The sequence below is a fragment of the Aquarana catesbeiana genome, linkage group LG03 (assembly GCF_042186555.1).
Source record: "Aquarana catesbeiana isolate 2022-GZ linkage group LG03, ASM4218655v1, whole genome shotgun sequence".
Lineage (NCBI taxonomy): Eukaryota > Metazoa > Chordata > Amphibia > Anura > Ranidae > Aquarana > Aquarana catesbeiana.
The window spans coordinates 133553427-133578940 of NC_133326.1; the positions used below are offsets into that span (position 1 = coordinate 133553427).

Below are 25514 nucleotides of genomic sequence, written 5' to 3' on the forward strand. Positions count from 1 at the left end.
TTGTTTGTGTAGATGGGTTTGTTACTAGAATGAAATGCCAACTAGATTCTGTGTAAGGAGAGGACACTGAGCAGCTGTTTTCACATCTGGACACTGGAGCACTAGTGTGGGACACCAGAACACCATTTTTATTAGGGGGCCACACAGGTGCTCCAGTGTATACTATAGGGGGGTCTCCATCTGTGAAGCTTGTACTAAACAGGTAAAGTATTGCAGCTTGACAAAGGCCAATAAAAAAAATACATCTTGGAACTCGGCTAAAATAGACAATTGTACCCCACTTCCAAGCAATGTTTCCTATTTCTAGTTCTGCCATCAAATATCTGTGTGATAATTATACCATTTTTGTTTTACATAGGGGAGAAAAGACTCGGAGGACACCCCTCATCCGAGGAGACCAGAGACCCCCCACTGAGCTGAGCAGGAGGAAGAAGAAGATGTGGTGGAGATTGGCACCACAACAAGTGAGTGTCTGCGACCACAGGCTCAGGTAAAAGAGATGGATGGTGGCAGATTTTTGAGACCTGTTTTTGTTTTGTTTCTCTCTTTTTAGGTGATCGTGATGTTGTGGATCCAGAACGTTTCACATCAGAAAGTGCCCAGATCCTGATCGGGGAGATCGTGGGGTGTAATGTCGAACTGCAAAACATACAGCAAAAAATCAATGATGTTATTAAAAAAAATAATAACATCATTGATGTTTTGGTGCGAATTTAAAACCCCACAAAATCACTTTTTGGATTGTGGTCCAAGCTTTTAAATTTTTTTGCAATGTTTTGAAAAGCCAAATTTGGAGGATGCACACAGTGTGCCAACATGTGCTATCTGCCATCACGGGAGATCAATGGACGAGTTTTGGGGGTGCAACCCCTTCCTCAATTATAATGTAGCGTTGAGGAAGGGCTTACTCCCCCAAAACACGTCCCTTGATCCCCCCTGATGGCAGCTAGCACATGTTGACATTCGTAAATTGGTGTGCATCTTCCAAATTTGGCTTTTCCAGGGGTGATTTCCCCCCATCTGAACACTATATCAAACACAGTTCCTAAATACTGATGTCTGATATAGCCTTCAGGTTTTACCTAATGTGGACTGTGGTACTAATAGGATGAAAAGAACACCAGTAATTTTCTTCAGGTAGCTGTATATACTGTAACAAGACAAGCCTGCCTGTCAGTAGGAAGATAACAGGAACGGATCTAGCTGAACACTGTGAGCAGGACGCACTGCACTAACTATAAATAGTCTAGCTGCCTGACTGTGGTACTAATAGGATCAAAAGAACACCAGCAATTTTCTTCAGGTAGCTGTAAATACTGTAACAAGACAAGCCTGCCTGTCAGTAGGAAGATAACAGGAACAGATCTAGCTAAACTGAATACAGTGTATATATATATATATATGCAACACCTGGGATGCATATATATACACAATACACTGTAAGTGCAGCTAAACTGACTGACTGTTCTGCCTAATCTATCTAACTCAAATCAAATGACACTGTCCCTCTGTCTATCTCTTTCAACGCCGGAACACACACTACGCAGGGCCACCGTGCAGGCGGCCTTATATAGTGTGGGGCGTGTACTAAATCCCCTGAGCCATAATTGGCCAAAGCCTCCTTGGCTTTGGCCAATTACGGCTCTCTGTTCATACGGCGCTGTGATTGGCCAAGCATGCGGGTCATAGTGCATGCTTGGCCAATCATCAGCCAGCAATGCACTGCGATGCCGCAGTGAATTATGGGCCGTGACGCGCCACACGAATTTGGCGCGAACGGCCCATATCGTTCGCAATTCGGCGAACGATCGAACAGACGATGTTCGAGTCGAACATGGGTTCGACTCGAACACAAAGCTCATCCCTACTGGCAGCACTCATACATCTTTTTCCCAAAGACAATCTCTGGATAAGACACTAAGCATGTGCACTCAACTTCTTTGGTCGACCATGGCGAAGCCTGTTCTGTGTGGAACCTCTCCTGGTAAACTGTTGTATGGTCTTGGCCACCATGCTGCGTGTGTGGCTCAGTTTCAGAGTCTTGGCAATCTTCTTATAACCTAGGCCATCTTTATGTAGAGCAACAAGTCTTTTTTTCAGATCCTCAGAGAGTTCTTTACCATGAGGTGCCATGTTGAACTTCCAGTGACCAGTATGAGAGAGTGAGAGCGAAAACACCAAATTTAACATGCCTGCTCCCCATTCACACTTGGGACCTTGTAACACTAAGAAGTCACATGACACAGGGGAGGGAAAATGGCTAATTGGGCCCAATTTGGACATTTTTACTTAGGGGTGTACTCACTTATGTTGCCAGCGGTTTAGACATTAATGGCTGTGAGTTATTTTGAGGGGACAGCAAATTTACACTGTTATACAAGCTGTGCACTCGCTACTTTACATTGTTGCAAAGTGTAATTTCTTCAGTGTTGTCACATGAAAAGATATAATAAAATATTTACAAAAATGTGAGGGGTGTACTCACTTTTGTGAGATACTGTATAAGCCCTTTACTGTCCTGTTAGTACACCCATATGTAGATAATATTCCCTCTTGCTACATCTTGGCTTTGTCAATCTGAAACATAATGCAGTAGGGGTATTTATTGTTGCATTCTGCATAAGTTGTGTTGTCAGTCAGTATAATAGAGTGAAGACAAATACAATAAATAAAAATACAAAATATAACACAACAGTGTACTAAATGCCAGTTGCAGTATCTATAACAACCAACCAAATCCTATCTTGTATTTGTAAGATTTCTGTAATGTCAATCCTGATTGGCATCTACTGCAGTCAGAAAATAATGCTTTCCTTGTTCTACTGAAAGTGTTTGATTTTATTTAATGATTTAAATTAGCTTCTAAAGCTTAACATTATATAGTCAAAACTGATATCCTCAAATAATTCCGTGTTGTTCTTGAACTTCAGATTTTCTCTTTCTTATTTGCTGCTATAAACACGGGTCTATTACAGCCCCTTCCATTATTACTAGTTACTCAGATACATTTGAGAACCTGCTGGATTGGCCTGGTTTTCACAAGGCTCTATTTCTCATCATGCACAACTCTTACTTGGAGCCTCTTCTCCTGTGAATGGTGGGGAAGCACTAGGGTGACACTTATATGGTGAGATTCTGTCTGGTCCAAAGGATGCAGTATTCACTGTTGGCTCTCTCTATGAAAAAGCAGGAATATGGGGTAAATTACAAAGACAGTTATTATATATAGTGTTGGTGAGCACACTGTATGTTTGGTAAATTCACAATATCTTCTAACCTCTTCTATCTGGAGGACACATTTACTTCAGTGGATGACTTACTTCCATTTAGGACAAATATGTATGTGGTATTTTGCCATTATAATTAGGTTCAAGTACGTGTTCCCTTTTTCTTTATAAAGCCAAAACTACATGTATGATTTTGCTAAAATTTTCATTTGTGAGGCCCATGGGCAGTCAATCCAGCCTGCCCTTAAATTAGAACTATAGGCAAAACTTCTTTTTACATTTTGTTTAGAATAAGGGAGGGTTATAACCCCTGTCAGATTTTTTTTCACCAGCTTTGTCCCATTGCAGAGATTTCCCTTCACTTCCTGTCCCATAAACATGAAGTGAGAGGAAATCCCTGCAAATTAAGGGAATTCCTTGGGGACCCCCAGGTCACCAGAACTAGTGTCCCCATTCTGGGGACAACCCAAAATTTGGGATTTTCTTTTACTTTCACTTTCAATGATAATGGTAAAAAGGAAAAATAGAGAGGGTGAATCTCCTTAACGGGGCCACAGACAGCAATAAAAACAGTGGTGTAGTGAGTAGCACTTTCGCCTAGCAGTAAGAAGGATCACTGGTTCGAATCCCAACCATGACACTACCTGCCTGGAGTTTGCATGTTCTCCCTGTGCCTGCGTGAGTATCCTCCAGGTACTCCGGTTTCCTCCCGCACTCCAAAAGACATGCTGGTAGGTTAATTGGATCCTGTCTAAATTGTCCCTAGTATGTATGAATGTGAGTTAGGGACCTTAGATTGTAAGCTCCTTGAGGGTAGGGACTGATGTGAATGTACAATGTATATGTAAAGTGCTGCATAAATTGACAGCGCTATATAAGTACCTGAAATAAATAAATAAAACAGACAAGCGTTCTAATCCCTCCCACCCTACCCAAAACAAAACAAAACGTTTTTCCTTTAGTTATACTTTAATGTCCTTTTTGCCCAAAACTCCCATCAATTAATTTATGGCAAAATTGGAGGTGTAATTCAAGATTAAAGTGTTACTAAAACCAGGTCCCGGCATTCACTATATCTGATCTCCCACAGTACACAGAACATGGAAATGCAATTATTTTAGTAAATATAAACTGATAAATATCTTTTCTAATCATCAGTAGATAGCAGTCTTGTGACTTCTATCAGTTCCTAGTAAAGCTTGTAGGAGGAGTTTTCCTCTGTAGGGACATGTCTGGACAGTGCTGATTGGCCCTGTGCTGATCACATGCACCCTCCCAAGAAAAAACTCTCTAGCAATACACAACAAACTGAGCATGGGCAGCCTGTCCCCTGGCTCTGTAAATATCAGGTTATTTTTTGGAGATAGTGGAAGAAGAGGAGGATCAGAGAGACAGGATCAAACAGCCTTTGTACACAATGCAGGGGATTAACCCCTTAGGTCCCTGTGTGAGTCTAACAAGCATGCTTTACTGCAGATACAGACTGATTTTACTGTTGTGGGTTTAGTAACACTTTAAAGGAGAAGTCCAGACTGAGCTCATTAGGCTGGGCTTCTCCTATGGGTCACAGGAGTGCAATCCGCTTTACACTCCGGTGACCCGTTTTCAGCAGAGAGTGGTCTGAAGTCCGCTCTCTGCTGACGTCACCAATATCAGTCCAGGCATCGTGTCATCCCGACTCCGGGAGTCTGGATCCACCAGGTGCCTGGACTGATAGTCGTCTCACCCTCTCAGCAAGCCGCAGAGAGGCTGAGACAGCAGCTCCCTGCCCTTCCACAGCTCAGTGCTCCAGTGAGAGCGTGAAGGAGCAGAGCAGGAGAGCTGCTGATTGACAGGCAGCAGTTCTCTGCTCAGGGAGCTGAGAAAACTGAGGCATCGGCAATGTTCGATGGCTCGGCTCTCAGTGAAGAGGCACCAGGGACAGATGCAGCATCCACCTAGGTTAGTATCTGCAGTAAAACTGATTTCCATACTTCTCTTTTAAGTCTAAGTCCAAGATAAGTAAATACTGTCTAAATAAAAGGCATGTGTATTCATTTCTTCACAATCTTTGTGTGTTTTTTGTATTTTTTCCACATCTGTGCAGTATTTCAATGAGAAACGTTGCCTCTGTGCAAGAGCTTCAACTGCTGACCTCTCTCCTTGTGCCTATTCTTGTATTCAGACACCCTTGAGCTGGGTACACACGGGACAAAAAACCAAAATGAAAGTACTGAAGCCATTGTGTCAACAAAATAACCAGGAAACTAGCATTTTCTGAAGGGGATGAGCAATGGTAAAGTTTGAGTGCATCTCAGGAAAGAATCTATTTAAGTTTTAATAGATAATATGTTTTGACTGTCAACTTTTATTACCTGAGGTGACAGACAGCTGTTGAACATCGAGGAATAAGGTGAAAAACCAAGTGTTAGACTTCTAAAAGGCGGAAACATCACTTCACATCGTGAACCTGTAAAGAAACATAAGACAACTGCATCTAAGCACCATACCCATTACAGTTACATTGACAGAATGTGATGTTACAGTAAAGTCGCTTTTACCACAAACTGGTCATTTCAAAGTGCAACTAGAATGCATTACTCTAAAAAATAAATTGTCAGGCTCCTCTGAAATTTAAAGTTATCACTAAGCCATTCTTAACCACATACCTACCATTGGCTGGAGGACTTTTTGGTGGCAGGTCATTTCAAAGACAAAGAAATGTAGGTGAGAATGAAAAATCCAGTGGAAGAAGGGTAAGAATACATGAGCGTTTGTAGAATGCCCAAGTCCCACCTGGCTCTGACTGCAGCCAGCACAGCTTGAACTGAAGCTGGAGCACCCCTCCTATGACTATGAGTAGAGTTCATTGAACACCATAAGCAGCACTCCTGAAGTGTACACTAATGCTTGACTGTTTTGCCAAGTCTAGTGGAAAGCATTTGAATACTGAAAAATCTTCCTACTGGACTTGGCAGAACAGTCAAATCCCCATGTACAGTCTGGAAGCACTGTTCATAGATTACATAGCGCCACAAAGACAGTGAGTTCAAGAACAACTCGGTCTCTTGTTCAAGCCAATTCAGTAGGCAGCTGTAGCAGATTACAAATCATAACATATTTAACACTTTAAAATACCAAAAGTATTGGGACAGCTGCCTTTACACGCACATGAACTTTAATGGCATCCCAGTCTTGGTCTGTAGGGTTCAATATTGCGTTGGCCCACCCTTTGCAGCTATAACAGCTTCAAATCTTCTGGGAAGGCTGTCCACAAGGTTTAGGGTTGTGCTTATAGGAACGTTTGCCCATTCTTCCAGAAGCGCATTTGTAAGGTCAGGCACTGATGTGGACAAGAAGGCCTGGCTCACGGTCTCCACTGTAATTCATCCCAAATGTGTTCTATTGGGTTGAGGTAAGGACTCTGTGCAGGCCAGTCAAGTTCCTTCACCCCAAACTCGCTCATCCATGTCTTTATGGACCTTGCTTTCTGCACTGGTGTGCAGTCATGTTGGAACAGGAAGGGAGCATCACCAAACTGTTCCCACAAAGTTGGAAGCATGAAATTGTCCAAAATGTCTTGGTATGCTGACGCCTTAAGAGTTCCCTTCACTTGAACTAAGGGGCCAAGTCCAACCCTGGAAAACAACTCCACACCATAATCCCCTCTCCACCAAATGATTTGTACCAGTGCAAAGCAAGGTCCATTAAGACATGGGTGAGCGAGTTTGAGGTGGAGGAACTTGACTGGCCTGTACAGTCCTGACCTCAACCCAATAGAACACCTTTGGGATGAATTAGAGTGGAGTCTGCGAGCCAGGACCTTCTCGTCCACATAGTTACATAGTAGGTGAGGTTGAAAAAGACACAAGTCCATCAAGTCCAACCTATGTGTGTGCCTGACCTCACAAATGCGCTTCTGGAAGAATGGTCAAACATTTCCATAGACACATTCCTAAACCTTGTGGACAGCCTTCCCAGAATAGTTGAAGCTGTTATAGCTGCAAAGGGTGGGCCAACTCAGTATTGAACCCTACGCACTAATGCCCCGTACACACGGTCGGACTTTGTTCGGACATTCCGACAACAAAATCCTAGGATTTTTTCCGACGGATGTTGGCTCAAACTTGTCTTGCATACACACGGTCACACAAAGTTGTCGGAAAATCCGATCGTTCTAAACGCGGTGACGTAAAACACGTACGTCGGGGCTATAAACGGGGCAGTGGCCAATAGCGTTCATCTCTTTATTTATTCTGAGCATGCGTGGCACTTTGTCCGTCGGATTTGTGTACACACAATCGGAATTTCCGACAACGAATTTTGTTGTCGGAAAATTTTATAGCCTGCTCTCAAACTTTGTGTGTCGGAAAATCCGATGGAAAATGTCCGATGGAGCCCACACACGGTCGGAATTTCCGACAACACGCTCCGATCGGACATTGTCCATCGGAAAATCCGACCGTGCGTACGGGGCATGAGACTGGGATGCCATTACAGTTCATGTGTGTGTAAAAGCAGCTGTCCCAATACTTTGGTAATATAGTGTATGTTTCAGCAAAGAAGTCACAATAAAAGTTTGATTTTTCCACCAGAACCAAAAGTGTAGTGCTACCCCTGCAGAAGCCGCTGAATTTAACAAGTTCTTTCCCAAGTAGTACAGAGGTTGTCAGTCACCCAAACAACAGTCCATTCATTCAAGCTCCAATAAACATAGGTCTATGGGTCTATGGGTTTGTCTTTTTATAATTTATTCCTGGTAAAACTTATAACAGAAGAGGGATTGGGGCATGAATTACTCTAAATCGATTAGTACTGAGCAATTACAGGACAGACTTCTTCTTAAGCAAATGTGAACACTGAACAGTCTAATCCAGTGATGGCAAACCTTGGCACCCCAGATGTTTTGGAATTACATTTCAGTGTAGTTGAGCATCATGGGAAATGTAGTTCCAAAACATCTGGGGTGCCAAGGTTCGCCATCACTGGTCTAATCCCTTACTGCTGAAGACCATTGAGGGACAAATCATGCTGGCATCTAGTTGATACATCCTCTCCTTGCAGTCTGCGTCAAAGAAAGGAGCAGCAAGGGAGTACTGAAAAGGATTGATGAGTCCCAAATCCAACGAACAGAAGATTAATTTCTGTATGTTTTGAACATTAGGTCGGGTGAGAACTGACACATACCCTATGTCTGCCGCGACTGGGTATTTCTGGCACCTCTACCACACGAATGCAATTTTAATTTGCCTGTTTCTAAGTACAATACCATTGAGCTGTGTGTTTTTAAATAAATGTTTTTGATGGTTTGATGATATCACACTTACATCTGGAATCTCATTCCATCCACATATTACACACTTTGGAACACGTGCCGATGGAATTCACTTAAACTCTGAGTGGTTAAAGCGGTTGTATACCTTTTTTTTAAACTTTTACTTACAGGTAAGCCTATAATAAGGCTTACCTGTAGGTAAAAAAAAATCTCCTAAACCTGTACGGTTTAGGAGATATTTCCCTCGCAATGAGCCGCTGACTGCAGCGGCGAATGCGCACAGGGGATTCTCGGCTGAAAGCCCAGCAGCCGCCGGACTTTGCTGGAAAAAAAGTCTCCCGTGCGCATGCGCGGGAGTGACGACATCACGGCCCCAGCCACTCACAGCGCCGGAGCCGCGATACCCGGAAGGCACGCCGAGGGGAAATGTCAGCTCCCTCGGCATGGACAGGGTGAGATGCCGGCGCCTCGTTCTAAGGTAAGTATCTCATAATGAGCTAGTATGCGGTGCATACTAGCTCATTAAGCCTTTTCCCTTACAGGTGTAGGGGGAAAAAAAAAGTCAGCGGGTTTACTACCACTTTAACTGCTCGTAAGCCAAAACACAAGAGTGTGAGGCAATACTTTCTGGTGAGTTTACACCCAACTGAGGAGTGGAGACACGTTTGCTACCGCGGTGTGGTGTTGGACCAATTTATCAACTGACGGCTCATAGATTCTGGTCTATCAAGTTTATTTATGGACTATTTGTTGTATTGCACTAAATCCATAAAGCATTTCCAACACTTTTGATTCTGACAGCAACCATGTTCAAAATTTTGGTAATCCTAAAATGTGCCACTTTTACATTGTAGCGTAATGAATATACCAAACTCAAAATAAAATACCAACAGTTCGTTGCTTACAAAAGTGGAGCTAATTAGGACCAACTCTTATTTTGTCATACAGAGAGAGAGACCCTGGCGCAGACAGATTTTGCAAAAGTGTCTTGCGTCTATTCTAGATAAGTACACAAATTTGGCGCATACTGCACCACTTTTAGAATGCACAGAAGACACTTTTGCAAAATCTGTCTGCGCCAGTCTTTCTAAATTCCAGGGATTGTCTTTTGAACAGATAAATTGGCTGGTTTAAGTCTTTTAGCATATGTTTTAATATCAGAAGAGTAAATTGAATATGGCATCCCTCTCGCTCGCATATTCTGCCTCCCATTTTTTTTCTCCTGACTTTGTGTAAATTGTACAAAGTAATAATTTGTAACCTTAGTTGTTGGATGGAGAGTTCTTCTATTCATTGCCGTGTAGTCCTGAAATGTCTGCTGGGGTGTATTATATTAGTATAGAGGTCAGTTTTGGCATCTGAGATAGCATCTTTGAATAAATCTTATTTCTGGGCAAAAATAGTTTTCAACATAGATGTAAGTAATTTTTACCTTTTTATCCTATGTCCTATGATAAAAGATTTTCTTTTGCATTGTTGAGTTATCTCCTGAAGTTACCCTCCACAGGCTTTCTCCCCAGCATCTCCTCTCTAGGGGACTGGACACCTATGCCTGCTGTATGTGCAGCAAGGGGGACAGTGCCCTCAGTGCCCCCATGTAATGTGTCTTTACTTTGGGTGGGTTTATTAAAATTAAACAGGTTTTGCCTGCCTTTCTTTTCCCATATATTTCCCATATTTCCGAAGAAACAGATTTATTGTGGGATAATACGTCAAAGACAGTGATAACCTCCTACATTGTAATTAATATCAGGATATTCTGAAAGGATTTTTTCCTCTTATCAGAACATAATAGCTGTATAGGGTAATGCTTAAAGTGACATTAAAGGCTTGTTTTTTTTTTAAATAAACATGTCATACTTACCTGCTCTGTGTAATGGTTTTGCACAGAGCAGCCTTGATCCTCCTCTTCTCAGGTCCCCCTCTGGCTCTACTGACCCCTCCATCCTGCCCCACAGCAAGCAGCTTGCTCTAGAGGCACCTGAGCAGGCTCGCTCCCGAGGCACTGCTCCATGTGTTCATTCACACATGGAATGCAGCTCGGTCCCACCCCCGCTCTTTTCTCAGTGGCTCTATGACTGTGATTGACAGTAGCGGGAGCCTATGGCTGCAGCTGCTATCTCAGCCAATGCGGCTCTTGTGTACATCACTGGATCGGGATGGGGCTCAGGTAAGTTTTTTTTGGGAGGAGGGGACTGCTGAACACAGAATGTTGTTTTACTGCATGAAGGTAAAAAAACTTGAGCCTTTACAGCTACTTTAAGTGTAGTATATATGGGTGTATTGGATACTGTTCATCATGCTGTAACAACATATTGTTGGGAGTACTAGTGTTGTTTTATGTTTTTATTAATACATGAAATAAAACTATAATTTTCAACAAATAAACTATTATTTATAGGTGTGACACCTTAAAAATCCAGTGAGACTGAACACGAATATGCTAAAATTGGGGATGCATTGTCTTTAACAAGCTTCAGCGACCCCATTATTTGGATATTTAATCTCTGCACAAAGATAGGGAAAGGCAGGCTTTGTTTTTTGCCAGATCACTACTCTGTTTCCTTGGGCATAGCTGTTAGTGGGGTTGATTTACTAAAGGCAAATCCACTCTGCACTACAAGTGCACTGTAAATCTGAGGGGAGGATCTGAAATGAGGGGAAGCTCTGCTGATTTTATCATCCAATCATGTACAAGCAAAAATGCTGTTTTTATTTTCCTTGCATGTCCCCCTCGGATCTACAGCGACTGAACTTCCAGGTGCACTTGCAGTGATCTTGTAGTGCAAAGTGGATTAGCCTTTTGTAAATAACCCCCACTGTCTCATGTAGATATACAGCAAGCTACAGAAGCTGCACACTCCATCAGGGAAGAATAGAAGAAATGTGACAGACGACAAAGGGGTTGATTTACTAAAGGCAAATCCACTCTGCGATGAAAGGGGTTGATTTACTAAAGGCAAATCCACTCTGCGCTACAAGTGCACTTGAAAGTGCAGTCGCTGTAGATCTGAGGGGAAGATCTGAAATGAGGGGAAGCTCTGCTGATTTGATCATCCAATCGTGTGCAAGCAAAAATGCTGTTTTTTGTTATCTTTGCATGTCCCCCTCAGATCTACAGCGACTGCACTTCCAAGTGCACTTGTAGTGCAAAGTGGATTTGCCTTTAGTAAATAACCCCCAAAGTCTGCTTTTCTCAGCCACAGCCAAACACTGCAGTTACTTTTTTGAGTGCTGGAGAAGGCTGAAAAACACATTTTGCCAACAGAGACACAGCTTTCAGGACCAAAAAGTGGCAGCTGGACTTGTGGTGTTGTGAGTATATGTTCTGTGGTGGAAAGTTTTCTCAGTGCACAAGATTGGGGAACATTGACAGGGGATTGCCTACAAAAGCTGTATCTTTCATCTGGAAGGACATGCCTACTGTGTACTGGGAAGACATGTAGGGCACTCTGCTAATTCCTTCAACTTTCTACTGCTGCAGAGATCTGGAAGGGGCCATGTGATGAAAGAACTATGTAAGTGAAAAAAAAAATGTTTTCATGTTTTTGAAGGGGTTGCAGATGGAGGCTTTAAAAGTGTTTTTGTTATGCCCAGAGTACGACTTTAAGCATTGCCTAACATTCATCCGCCTTCTCAATTTGCCTATTTGTATCATCAAGACATTCCCTGATATTTGTCTGTATCTGGGATTTCACATTCTTCAGTGGGAAATCACAGGTACAGTAACATTTACTAGGATGTGGCCATTGTTAGATTTGTTGTCAATGACTGGTCTAAAGTCTAAATTTTCATACACCAGTATTTCAGACTAAGCACCGAAACAGGAAAAGGATACAGTATAATCCAGGCAAACAAATATACATAGATTCCACTTTTTTTTTTTTTTTTGCAGATAGGTCCTTTTTAATTTGTGAACTGTAGCAAATGGAATGCATTTTAGTGTAACATCTCTCTTTCATGAATTAAGATCTTCGGTGTTATGGATTTTTTTTTAACAACCAAATGGATAAAATTTACCTGAGCCACTTGAAAGGTGCACAGTCCTCTTCATCTTCTCTTCACGTCTCCATTTTGCTCTTCGATTGGAAAACCAAATCTGAAAAAAGTAAAACAAAGGGCATCACATTTCTGGATGACATATCATTTTCAGACTGTTTTTTCCTAATAATGATGTGGTGAATTATGTTTTATTAAAAGTGTTAATATTTTGCATGTTGTTATTAAAGTGTTACTAAACCCACAACAGTACAATCAGTCTGTATCTGCCATAAAGCATACTTGTTATACTCTCTGTGGAACCTAAGAGGTTAATCATTTGCACTGTGTAAAAAGGCTGGTTGATCCTGCCTCCTCTGATCCTCCCCTTTTTCCACTGACCCCTTATAATTTCCTGATAACATGAGTCTATGAAGTCAGGCTGCACAAGCTCAATTTGGTGTGTATTGCTTAGAGAGGTTTTTTTTTTTCTTGGGAGAGTGCATGTGATCAGCACAGGGCCAATCAGCACTGTCCAGACAGAAGGTCAGGGGTCTGGCAGTCTAGTAGTACAGTCAGAAAGCTCCTACTACAAGCTTTAAGCAATGCTCAGCTGGAGACTGACAGAAGTCACAAGATCGCTATATACTGCTGATGAGAAAAGGTATTTAGCAATTTATATTTACTAAAATGACTGTATGTCCATGTTCTGTGTACTGTGGTAGACCAGATATGCAGGGTCCTGGGTTTAGTAACACTTTGAGAGTGCCAAGTTACAGACCAAAAGCTTAATTTGGTGTTTTTTGAATTGTAAATAAAGGACCGATTTTTGCAAACTATGCTTACATAGTAAGTTATTGGCATTGCTGTGTTTTAAAAAGGGTATACTTAGTATACATAAGAAATGAATATGTCTTCATTACAATAGCCATGTTTTGCAGTTTGCCAAGCACTCTTGGAAATCCAGTTTTGAAGATCATGATGTTTTATAAGCAATAGCAAATATCAATTATTATACTTATTAAACGTATTATTATTACTACTATTAAAGCTAATAATGTCATAATAAATATATAGTTTATATGTGTGAATCTCACACTTGTTAACAGAGGCCTTTGATGTCTAGATACCCAGGCCAAAATTAGCAGTGTCAGTATGTGTTGGATAACCTAACAATAATTCTATTTCTAATTTGCATACCTGAATCATTTTTCTACATATTTATAAGGAAAATGTGTTTTTTATTTGGTACACTGTTATAATAAAAATAATATGCAAACCCAATAATTAAAGTCTCATTTAAGATATAACCTGTTAATGTAGTTTTAAAAGTAATGTTTAACCTTTTTAAATCTGTCGCTTTCGTTAAAATAATATCTGATGACCCTGCCATAAATGTACTTGTCCAGGCACTTCCTGTAATAGGACAACAACACTCTGTCACTGTCTCCCTGTTGGCTTCCTGTAATGTCAATATGTCATACAGGCATCTGATGAAGTGACTGTTATGACACACTTTATATAGGCATGATCCACTGATGTGACTATCATCCATGCAGCCATCAATCACTCAAATGCATGCATGAAGACAGGAAGTTGATGCAAAGACGATGCAGAAGATCAACAGCACTGGAATGCATCAAAGGATGAAACAAAAGTGAGACAAATATTTTATTTAAAAAAAAATGGCAATTGTTTATGATATACCATGCGTTGGCAAACTAAATGTCATTCAGTTAGAGTTTACATCTACTTAAATGTACGCACTCTTATGGTAACCTCAGGAAGTTCAGTGTTTGCTGCAAGCTTCTCCCTGGTAGCGATATCTGGATACTGAACTCGTAGAAACTCTGAAATTGGAAACAAAGGAGAGTCTGCCCAGCAGTACTGAGTACAAAGGGGATTGGTTAAAACTCCTGCCAGTTTTTTATCTATGTCCCATTGGGGAGAGTTCCATTCACTTCTTTCCTGCACACACAACAGGACATGAGGGGAAATCTCTGCAAACTTAGGGAAATCCCCTCTTAGAACGTTGTCATGCAAAAGAATGTCCCCATTGGAAAATTTCCTCTATATTCTTGTTCTGGTGATGCCTCAAAATTATGGATTTACCCGCACATTCTGTACCAATGTAAATAGACACCTGGACAGATAGACAGGATGAATCTCCCTAGCAAAGACCAAAAAGACATAGGAGCTAGAAGTAATGCTGCCAGCATCCTAACTATGTAGAACAGACAATATGCACATTCGTGCAAGGAGAAACCCCTCTGGGATTTTAAAGGCAGAACCATACAAAAAATATTTTTAAGTCTAAAAGGCAATTGCCAATTTTTTTGAGAGTATACATTAAAAAGGACAATGGGTCCCATAAAATGGTATCACACTAGGCATACACAAGTACAATAAAACCAGAAAACCTCATACAATATAATCAATACCCCATTACATCAAGAGGCTGTCAACAGTAGCGTTTGGTCAGCCTGGGTGAAATTCTTAGATGAATCCCAACATGTTTTCAGAAGATGACATAGGGTTAATAGTGGGTATGAAAATTTTTAGAATGAAATATATCACAGTTAGTGCTAAATTACAGAAAGAGAAATATCATCATGTGCATAAATGTAACTAAGAATTGTGCATGACATTCCATTTCAAATATCTTACAGTTGTTGAATATACATGCCTAAACAGTCTGTTCTCCCTAGCAAAGACAGATAACATTAAAAGCTTGTAACTAGTCTGTACTTTAGAACCAATTGGGATAATGTTAGAAAAGTTTATGTAAGTCAAGTTTCATTTCTGTCAATTTCCATTTGGAAGTAAGGGAAAATCTCTACAATGGGGACAACAGACAGAACTTTTAACCTAATAGAGGTTCTATTTCTTTCCTGCTCTATCCAAAATTAAAAATACTGCGTTTTGGCAGGAGTTAGGCTTTAAAGCCCAACTTCAAACAATTTTTTTTATATTCTGGACAGAATGGGGAAGAAATAGATCCTTTGTCCATTTTTTTTATTTAGACCACAAATAATAAATGTTTGTATTAGAAGAATAATTAGTTAATAGTGAGGTCTGTCTGTCAGGTAATTATTACTTTCTTTTTGCTTCTGTCTTGGTGATGACCACTCCAGGAAAATAATAAAATCCACCTTTGCAGTAGGGCATGGGTTAATTGCTTGTTATGTCTAGGCGAGAGATGAAGAGGCTTTTTCACTTACCTGATTCCTCGCTCTGCCTGAAGCTCCAGTCTGTGTGCAGAGCCTCAGCATCATCATGTACAATACAGGGGCATTAACCCTGTATGATATATCAAGGAGGCTGCAGTGTTTGACACACTGCAAAGGAGGATTTTTATATGTTCCCACAGCTTTACATTTCCAAAATCGTTTCACAGACAATAATAAAAAATTGACAGAAATATTTCCTCTTCCCACACTTATTCAAAATTTTTATCAAAAATATAGCTAGAGTTAGGCTATAAGACCACACAGGGGACAATTTTTAGAGAAGCTTGTCGCAAAAGTGGAGAAGTTTTAATAACACTATTTACAGTCTCCTAGAACATTCTTTTACTTTCTGCGCCTTTATTTTTTATTGCAGCAATGCACTCACACTTTCAGCAGAAAATAGTTTGCACTGTGAACACTGAAAAGACAAGCTTGATTTTGCAAGTTTTCCCTAGGTATTGGATTCATTCGGGGGAATCCATAGAATCAAAAAATTAACAATTGTTTGTAGCATCATGAGGGTATAGCATTAACCTCTAATTGCGGTGAGACCAAAAGAGCCTTCAAGCTAATATGCCTTGTATTGGGCTTGTTTCCATTGACAGGCTTGCTTTATTTTTTATTTTAAGCATAAAGCATTTTAAGCATTTTTAGCATAGTTTAATTTGTCTAAATGCACCTTCCACTTTGGATTTCTGCCTTTATATAAACTGATCACAAACTTGAGAATTGTATCCTACCATTTTCCAGAATATCTGTTTGCTCTGTTGAGAATATGGTCCTGTTGCGATGCTGGTTGCTTGGTTGAAGGACTGTAGACTGAGCCTCGGTATTACTTGCACATAAGTTTTTATATGGAATTTTCACAGTGGTCCAGTTCAAATCCAGTGAACCTGCACAAGATGCTCAATAAAACACGCGGGAACAGTAAATGAGAGATGAAACAGAAGAACTGAGTGGGAACAGTGGGCAAGAGGATAGATACTAAAAGATCTTAGTTTGGATTATAAAGGATAAGTTCACATTAAAAAAAAAAAAAAGATAATAATAATAAATGTGCATTTACAATTTTTTTAGGAGCATGGAAAGCATTGCACCAGCGATCAGAAGATCTTGTGCAGAATGTCAGTGTGAGCTATGGGAACTTCACAGTGACAGGAAGACACAATTATTATTATTATATTATACAGGATTTATATAGCGCCAACAGTTTGCTCAGTGCTTTACAACATGAGGGCAGACAGTACAGTTATAATACAATTCAATACAGGAGGAATCAGAGGGCCCTGCTCCTTAGAGCTTACAATCTATGAACTACCACAGCGATCAACAGCGCTGCAATAGTTAATTGAAAACTACAAGCCGACAGCCGCAAAGGATCAGCTTGTAAGTTTTATCGTCAAATCTTAATTGAACAAACTGAAGTTAGAAGCTGATTGGTTACTATGCACAGCTGCACCAGAATCTGTGTGCACCAGTTTTAGTAAATCCCCCTCAGAGGGTTAGTGGGGTTAGTGAACAACACAAGAGACACGGAAACTGAGCAGGGAGAGTGAATGAGAGAATGAATCTCAGAAGCTATTTGGAAACAATGGAGAGAAGAAACAGGGGACCTGAGTGGAGATTGCAAGGAAGAGCAGGAAAACAGGAGCTGAGGACAGTGAATAAGAGAAGCGATAAAAAGGTGGAAATGGTGAAGGAGAACAGGTAAACTGGTTGTAAGTGAGGACAGTTAAGGAGAATAAAAACACAGATGAAGAGTCAAGACAGTGGTGTGTCAGGAAGATACTGGCCATAGTTCAAATGAAGGCTCAAGGCACATAAACATACGCAAGCCTGGGGGTGCTCGTTTTGCTGTGCATAGATGGGTTGTGCATGAGCATGCACAGGCGCGCTCACCCACCACTAACACTGGAGCAAAATAGACTGCAACGTGCAGCAGTTGTACTAGTCAGTGCTATCTGATCTACAGCTATTTCCATGTCATTCCTGCATCTGTTCCTGTGTTTGACTTCTGTGCTTGAACACTACCTGCCCTGACCTTGGCCTGTCTCTGAATTATGCTCTGCCTTCTGCTTATCTGCCTGCTCCTGTTTTCTGACCTCTGCCTGTATTCTGACTATTCTCTGCAGTCCCTTGACACATATGTAAGTCCTGCCACAGTTTGCGCCTCGCCTCCTTTTCTGCTGCAGCACAAACAGACTGCTACTGCACCCACTGTGATGATTTTGCCTCCTGAACCCAGGGTGTCCACACTGGAAAGGTTCTCAGGTGACCAAAGTACAATCAGAGTGCTCCGTAACGCATGCCAGCTGCACTTCTCCCTGCAATGACAGACTTTCTTCCTGGAAACCACCAAGGTGGGGTTCATTATTTCGCTTCTCCAAGGTGAACCTCAGACCTGGGCTCATCGGCTGCTCGAAGAGAACAGCGCACAGCTACGTACTATGTCATCTCTCTTCAATGCTTATGGCCCAGCTATACAATGACCCACAATGGACTGCTAAAGTAGATGCTATGGACCTCAGGCGCTGGAGCGCAGATAATGATTGCAATGATGCAGCCCTGCAACACCAGTTTTGCCGAAGGCCTAAAAGATGAGTTAGCTCAGGTTGGAGTGCCAAATACCCTGGAGGCTCTGATTACTTTGGCCATCCAGTTTGACCAGCGGCTCCGTGAGCACAGGTTGGAGAGGTCTACCCAGCAGTCCCGTCCTGTATGGATGATACCCAGAGTTCCACGTTTCTGCTTACTCTGCTCCTGCAAACTCCATTCCTGTCAACTCTGCTTCAGCCAATACTGCTTCACCTTCATCTGAGACTTCGGAGCTCATGCAACTTGGGTTGATGCATCTTTCCTTGTCATCTGAGGAATGCCTACATCGTCAGCAACACAATTTCTGGTATACTGTGGGGATGCAGGCCACTATGTATGCACATGCCCTGTGAAGCTGTGTAAGTGTCTGTCTATTGCTCATGCTAATCTACCACAGTTATCTGCCAGTGCAACTCATCTAGCTCTCCCTATCTTGTTCAGCTCCTGGGAGAAGCAATCTCGGTCACTGCAATTATTGATTCCGGGGCATGCAGTTGTTTTATTGACTTCACAGCACAACAACCCATGCCATTACAACCAAAGACAGAAAATACAGTAGAGGCAGTTGTATCACAATGCCAGAGTCTCAAGGACTTAATGCAGTCCGTGGCCTTCTTTTCACATGAGCTCGCTCCGGCAGAAAGGAATTATGATGTGGGGGATCGGGAGCTGCTTGCCATCAAAATGGCGAGAATGGAGATATCTGCTGGAAGGGGCAGCACATCCAAAACTAATTTATTGAGTAAAAGAGGAAAAAATGGTGGGACTTTATATGAAGCACATAACTCAGTCAAATGAACCAATCAATGTATAACATGGTTATTTATTACAAAAGGTGTACATACACATATAAGGTAATAAAAGATTCTAAACAATTCATAATAGAACAAATGTCTCGACATAGTGTGCATAGTAGTTATGGTATAATATAGTAGACAGGACAGGAGTATACAGGAAGCATCAGCTCTGCTTCCTCTAGTGCCGGCTCTGTTCTTCACACTGATGCTCAGGGATGGCGGATTGGAAACTCGTGATCTGGGCTTGCTGAATTCGCCATCCCAGAGAAGGAGATGGCAGACCACATCAAAGGGCGGGTCATCGGTTGGACACCCCTGGTGTAAAGGCATGTGTCCCAATACTTTTGGTAATATAGTGTATGTTTAGCTGGGATGAAGGAGAACAGAGGCAGAGGAGCTCAGAAGGGACATTGAAGGAAAGTAGAAACCAGGGCTGGACTGGGACAAAAATTTGGCCCTGGACTTCACCCAGACTGGCCCACTTTGACAGGTCTCTCCCATGCCGGCTTGCCACCCAAGCCCGCCCCCCCCCACTAGCTATTAGCCGTTCTACATTATTTCTCTTATAGGCAGTACCAGTGGGGAAGCTTATTATTTCACCTGGGGCAAAGAATCAGTTTGGTGCCCACCCCCCCAATGGAACAAGATTAGGCAGGAAAGTGAGGCCGCCCTCCTTCCAGATCGTATGATGAGCTTCTAAGTGTTGACTCCTGAGCATCATGTCTGTATTCAGGCACGCTGCATAACTAGCCAGGGAGAGGAGGTGAGCACTGCGGGGGGGACAGAGGACTGGAGGGAGGCAGCGGTCCACTGTCACTGAAATCGGCCCACTGAGCCATCGGCCCACCGGGAAACTCCCTGTAGTCCCAATGGCCAGTACATGCCTGGTAGAAACACAAGAAATAAGTGGGGACAGTAAACAAGATAATAAGACACATGAGCTCAGCATGGTTGTGAAACAGAGCATCGACAGGGATGCTGAGTGAGGACAGTGAAGAAGAACAGAGACACTGGAGCTGAGAGGAGACAATGAAGAAGAGCAGAGACATATGATCTAAGTTCAGACAGCAAAGGAGAGTAGAAACAAAACAGTTAAGTACAAGACCAGAAACATAGGGGCTCACTGGGGACTGTAAAGAAGAACAGAAACACAAAGGCTGATTGGTATGGTGACATTTAGCACAAATACAGAGATAGAATAGGGACAAGGAAGGTATCGTTTTAACTTTGTTTCCACTTGTGTTCCTTAATATTATCGTACGTGAGTCTAACATACATTTTTAGGTTTGTAAGATGTTGTAGTTATGATCTTCAGTTGCTGTATTTGACATAGGAAGAAGCAAGGCAGAGGATCGTTATTTCCCTTAGTCAAGAAGTGCAGGTTTGGATCGAGGAGCCAAAAGCAAGCTCATATATTATTACTTTAGTATTACAGATACTGTACATTACAGATACAGTAAATGCACCATAAATGCATTAAGCTTCTGCAGTTACAACAATGCATTTTGCATGTAAACATATTGCTCACCCTGATTAGATGGATCCCAAGGGGTTGGGAAGTTCATATTTAATGGCAGATTCCTCAAGACTCTATTTATAGATGACACCTTAAGAGAAATGAGTGTAGGTTTAGATTTTACATATTTACATACGTATACATTTAATCCCCATTGTACATGTACACATAAAGCTTTTAAAGAGGCAAGTTGCAATATCTAGCTAATATCTCTTTATCACTGTCAATGATCTGTTGCTAAAGATGTTTATAATTTGATTTGAGTAGCTAAGATCTAGCCACAACTATTTAATGTATGTCATAAATATACTGAACTCAGAATTTTGCAATTATAAGCAATGCTTTATATGGCATGATGTTTGTCAAAAGCAAATAAAATGTATTCTCTGTCATAGCATCTGGTGGAAAAGCTTAATCTTAAATACATTGACTAAATCCATTAGCTTATCAGCCTGATGCTTTGTATTAACACCATTGGGTATCAAAGCAGGCTTAATTAATCTGTATAGAAAACTATGCACTGTATTTTCTTCTGTAATGTTTTCTACGCTTTAGCCAGTTACCTACCAACGTCACATCCTGTAACTATGCCAGTCATAAATAGTAAATGCCGGTAATACATTAATACAGGTGACATATATATTTACCTATACTGTGGCATACAGTGTTGACACTTTGGTCATGCATTGTGTGACAGGCCAAGAGTACATAGGGCAGAGACAATAAAATAAAGTATAAATTATTTCAGAATGATATTTTTAAGAGTCAGATGTTATTATTTTTCTATTTTGCAAAATTCCCCCAGGACAATATGACAGACCCATGTAAAGCATTCCTTTATGTTTTACTATGCGGTACCATTACCATGAATTAAAAAAATGACCCTGATTAGCTGATCTAAAATCTTTAGTAAATAATTAATAGAAATGATGACAGGTAATCAAATGTACTTTTTTGTTGTTGCAGTATAACAGTCACATTTATACAGTATTAACTGAAAATTCATCTGAAAAAAGGTCAAATTTTATATTCAGTTAGGGCTCTTTCACACGGGGCGGTTCACTGATGATCCGCCCCGTGAACACCCGCTTGCTCAGTGGGGATCGCTCCGCCGATCCCCGCTGAGCAGGAAAATGACAGGTCCGTCGCTGCACACTGTGCAGCGACAGACCTGTCAGAGCGCCGCTCTCCCCTATGGGGGATCGGATGATGACGGACCATAGAGTCCGTCGTCACCCGATCCGATTCGAAAATGGATGGAAAAGTAGGGTTTTCCTCCGTTACACTTTTCGGATCGGAGCGGGTCGGATGTCAGCGGACATGTCACCGCTGACATCCGACGCTCCATAGGGATACATGTATGTCCGTTTTTCATCCGAAAACGGAAGGATGAAAAACGGACATACGGATCCTCTGTGTGAAAGAGCCCTTAAAGAAGTAACAATTTTGTAAAATATGGATTTAAAATTTGAATATATTGTAGAGTCACAAAATTGCATGGCTCTCTAATGCAAAGTGTAACTTTTACTTACACTAGGAATTTTATCTTCAGGACATATCTTTTCAGCTAACAGCTTGTCCCGGATCTCCCAAGCAAAGATTGATGGGTTCTCCCACTTGAGCTGAGCAATCTTCATTACCACTTTGGGTGTTGCCAGTCTTGGCTTGCTTCCCCCTATTGACTTAGGCTCTACATAACCAGTCTGGTAGTAGCGACCAAGAATTTTGCTTACACAGCCATTAGACACCTGTAACATGACAACAAATATATCTAGTAGTTAGGGTCTATGATGATAACAATGAAATGTACAATTTATGCTTATTCTCTTTTCTCTAACAATATTACCCATACTAGGAGTTTGGGTCTGTCCTACACACCCAAATAATGTAATCCTTATTTTCAGGGCTTGTGTGGTATGTATTGCTACTCCGTCTCCCCCACAGGTCTTTATTGACAAAATCCCAGATGTCATTTTGACACCCAGGACTTGTTTAATATCACATATGCAGAACTTGCTGCTTCTGTGTTAAGTGACACTCACAGAATAGCGTCTGCAGTCAAGAAGATGCTATTTTGCTACATTGTAAATCTCTGGTTCATTTATAACCTGCATGCTCTGCATATGATGCATATGATGCCAATTAAAGCATTCTTTAATTAACACTTTGAAAGAAAAAAGTACAAAATAGTACATAGATTTGTATTGTAATAGAAATGTAATTTTAATGTTATTATAAATGGGCCAATCATAGCATAAAGTATGTACTTTTTATCTAAAGTAACACTAATTGTTCTAAAACAAGGATTGGTCAACATAGAAAAAGTTGCCTTTTTCATTATATTGAATTTAACATAGAACATATTATATATTGAACATGACATTTTCTGTAGAAACATAGAAAAAGATACATTTTTGCAAGGCAGTATTTCCAATAGAAAATCTTGTGTGTATCAAAAAACTGCATATACAGTATTTATTACTTTGTTATAATAAATAATGACAAGGTTATCATCAAATCAATGGACCCATAGCTTAAATTTAAAAATGATTCTGTTCACAAGAGGTAGACAGGTGTGAAAACTGAAGTGGTTAATGTTAATAGATGGTATACATATATTACTGCTATAAGAGGGCTTCTGTTTGCAAAAAGTTTTTGTTAAAACATCTGTTACCTGTGAAAGAAGGCAGTAAATACTCACCTTACCCCAGCATCTCTTGGGTCCCCTGCAGCTCTCTCTGGTTCCTCCTTCTAACCTCATATCACTGCAGGAGAGAGTGGTGATGTGAGTTCTTTTTGTGAATGAGTAGGGGTACTATGTACCTGATACTCATTCACTTGGGGGGTGGAATCTGGGGGCCCCCTTGTCAAAGGGTGCTTCCAGATTCCGATAAGTCACTTCCTGCACCCCCACATTCACTGGGGTAGGGTTGTGCGGGAGATGCCCTTGTCCTCATCAACATGGGGGCAAGGTACTTTTCTAGGGGGATCCCCTATGTTCAGGGCATGTGACTTTACGCTCGTTCCCCTCCTTTACTGGCCTGCTGGGCTGCATGGTCTGATTAGGTTCTGGGATGGATTTTGGGGAAACTCCACGCCATTTTTTTACATTTTTGGCATGAGCCCCCCCCCTAAAATCCATACAAGACCCGAAAGGCCTGATGTGAATTGAGGGAGACCTCATGCTTTTTTTTTTTAATTTTCAGCTCTTATGTTTACATCCTTCTCTCCATCATCCCTATGAACACTTTGGCTGCCCTGCTTTTTTTGTGCCCATTACTGACTCTTCCGCTGTCATCATGACACTATGATAGGGAGACAATCTTTTTAGCGCCCAATTTGCTTGTGTTGTGGGCGACGTATTCTGCGTCTGTGATGTCACTCTTCCTGGTTGAATTTCTAAGTGATCTGACATCCTGTTTCCTTCCTTTTCCAGTCCTGATATGACATGTCCCATAAACTTTTGAGCTTCTGGGAGTTGATGTGGGTGGTCCCTAGGGTTACTGTAGATGTTTCTGGGCATTTATGTGAGTGGTGAAAGGTGTAAATGTGTCTTGCAGCATGCCAAAGAATAATAGCTTACTGCAAGATTACAGAGATAGGGCTATGGGAGGTTATTATGAAGGTGTTTCCTTCACATGTAAATTAATCACTTTACAGAGAGCAGGGCTCTGGGGGCGTGGGACTCTCCCTGTTCGCACTGGTTGGCATTTTTAACTGGGCAGGATTGGTTTCTAATTGGGATCCGTTCAATCCTGCCCTGCAGCAGCACAGCTAGCTTTCAGAACAGGCTGTGTATGAAGGTGCATCCTTCTTGAATAATGCTGTCATCTGTGAAGTGGGACTTGTGGGTTTGGACTCCCACCCACTATCAGAGCTGTGAAGGATGTTACATCATTTGCAGAGTCTGAAAGACTACAAAGAGGAGTGTTATAGATTCTAGCATCTGCAGGAAGTGGCTGTGGAAGGGACAGAGTCTATCAGCAGGATATACAGAGTGTCACATGATACAAAGCCACAACTGAAACCCACAATACAAGGGATCTGCAGACAACAGAGAAACATGGCACATAGGTATGATCTATGCTGGGACTGATCATTCCATTCAGTTCTAGTGAAAAGAAAGTTGGAATTCAGCTTTAAGCTCTTTTAACTGTTTAGTAGAAGGGTTTAATGGGGTACAAATTAAAGCAAAAACTGGGCAAAGGAAATTTACCTGCAGCATCCTGGAAATATCACAGGCCCGCACTCCATTTGATGCAAGTTCTATAATCTTCTTCCTCTTACATGTGGGCAAGGGGCGTCCATTCACAAATAACCCACCAAGCTGGTTCACACTGCTTGCACCTGTAAGAAACAGAAATGGATTTGAGTTTGCAGGCAGGGCCAGATTTGCTGCTGGCCACATAAGCCTTGGCCTAGGGCGGCATGCGTTGGAGGCGTAGTGCTTAGGTGACCAGGGCACTTGACATTTATACTGGCAGTTTATGGAGAGGCCAAGTACAAGCTTTCCTTTCCTCCAGCAGAAAGTCTACTGTGAGAGGGCTGTCAGGCTAGCTAAAACTTCACACCGGCTGCAAGTACAGAAGTGTGGTGGGTTGTGTGGTGCCAGAAAGAGAGGTGCTGCAGGAGCTGATGGCCAAATTTAGCCATATGGTAGGAGCTGCTGCTGCAAAAACTATAATCCCACCCTGACTCCAGGTACAGACATGTAGTGGGGTGTATTACAATTGGCAATAACAATGAAGGAAAATTGATACAAGATTTGGCTGCTGGAAAAAGATTGTGTGCAGGTATGTGTGTGTGTCTTGTCATTTTTAAACTACCTTCAAAAACGTTTTCTTTCTTTGTTTACGTGCTATTTTTTATAAACCAAAAATTACAAAAAAAGAAACAGTGAATTTACACAGAAACACC

General features: G+C 41.5%; 1 protein-coding gene across 1 annotated transcript in view; it reads right to left on the bottom strand.

The window, feature by feature from the left end:
• Positions 1–25514, bottom strand: part of PAX4 (paired box 4) — a 97454-nt gene that overhangs the window by 13538 nt on the left and 58402 nt on the right. Inside the window, exons 2-9 of the mRNA XM_073624000.1 lie at positions 24814–24944; positions 22130–22345; positions 20610–20688; positions 16430–16582; positions 14227–14309; positions 12502–12580; positions 5582–5676; positions 3074–3176 (exon numbers count right to left, since the gene is read on the bottom strand). Of these exons, the coding sequence (XP_073480101.1) occupies positions 3074–3176; positions 5582–5676; positions 12502–12580; positions 14227–14309; positions 16430–16582; positions 20610–20688; positions 22130–22345; positions 24814–24944 (939 nt within the window). The remainder of the gene's footprint in view (positions 1–3073; positions 3177–5581; positions 5677–12501; positions 12581–14226; positions 14310–16429; positions 16583–20609; positions 20689–22129; positions 22346–24813; positions 24945–25514) is intronic.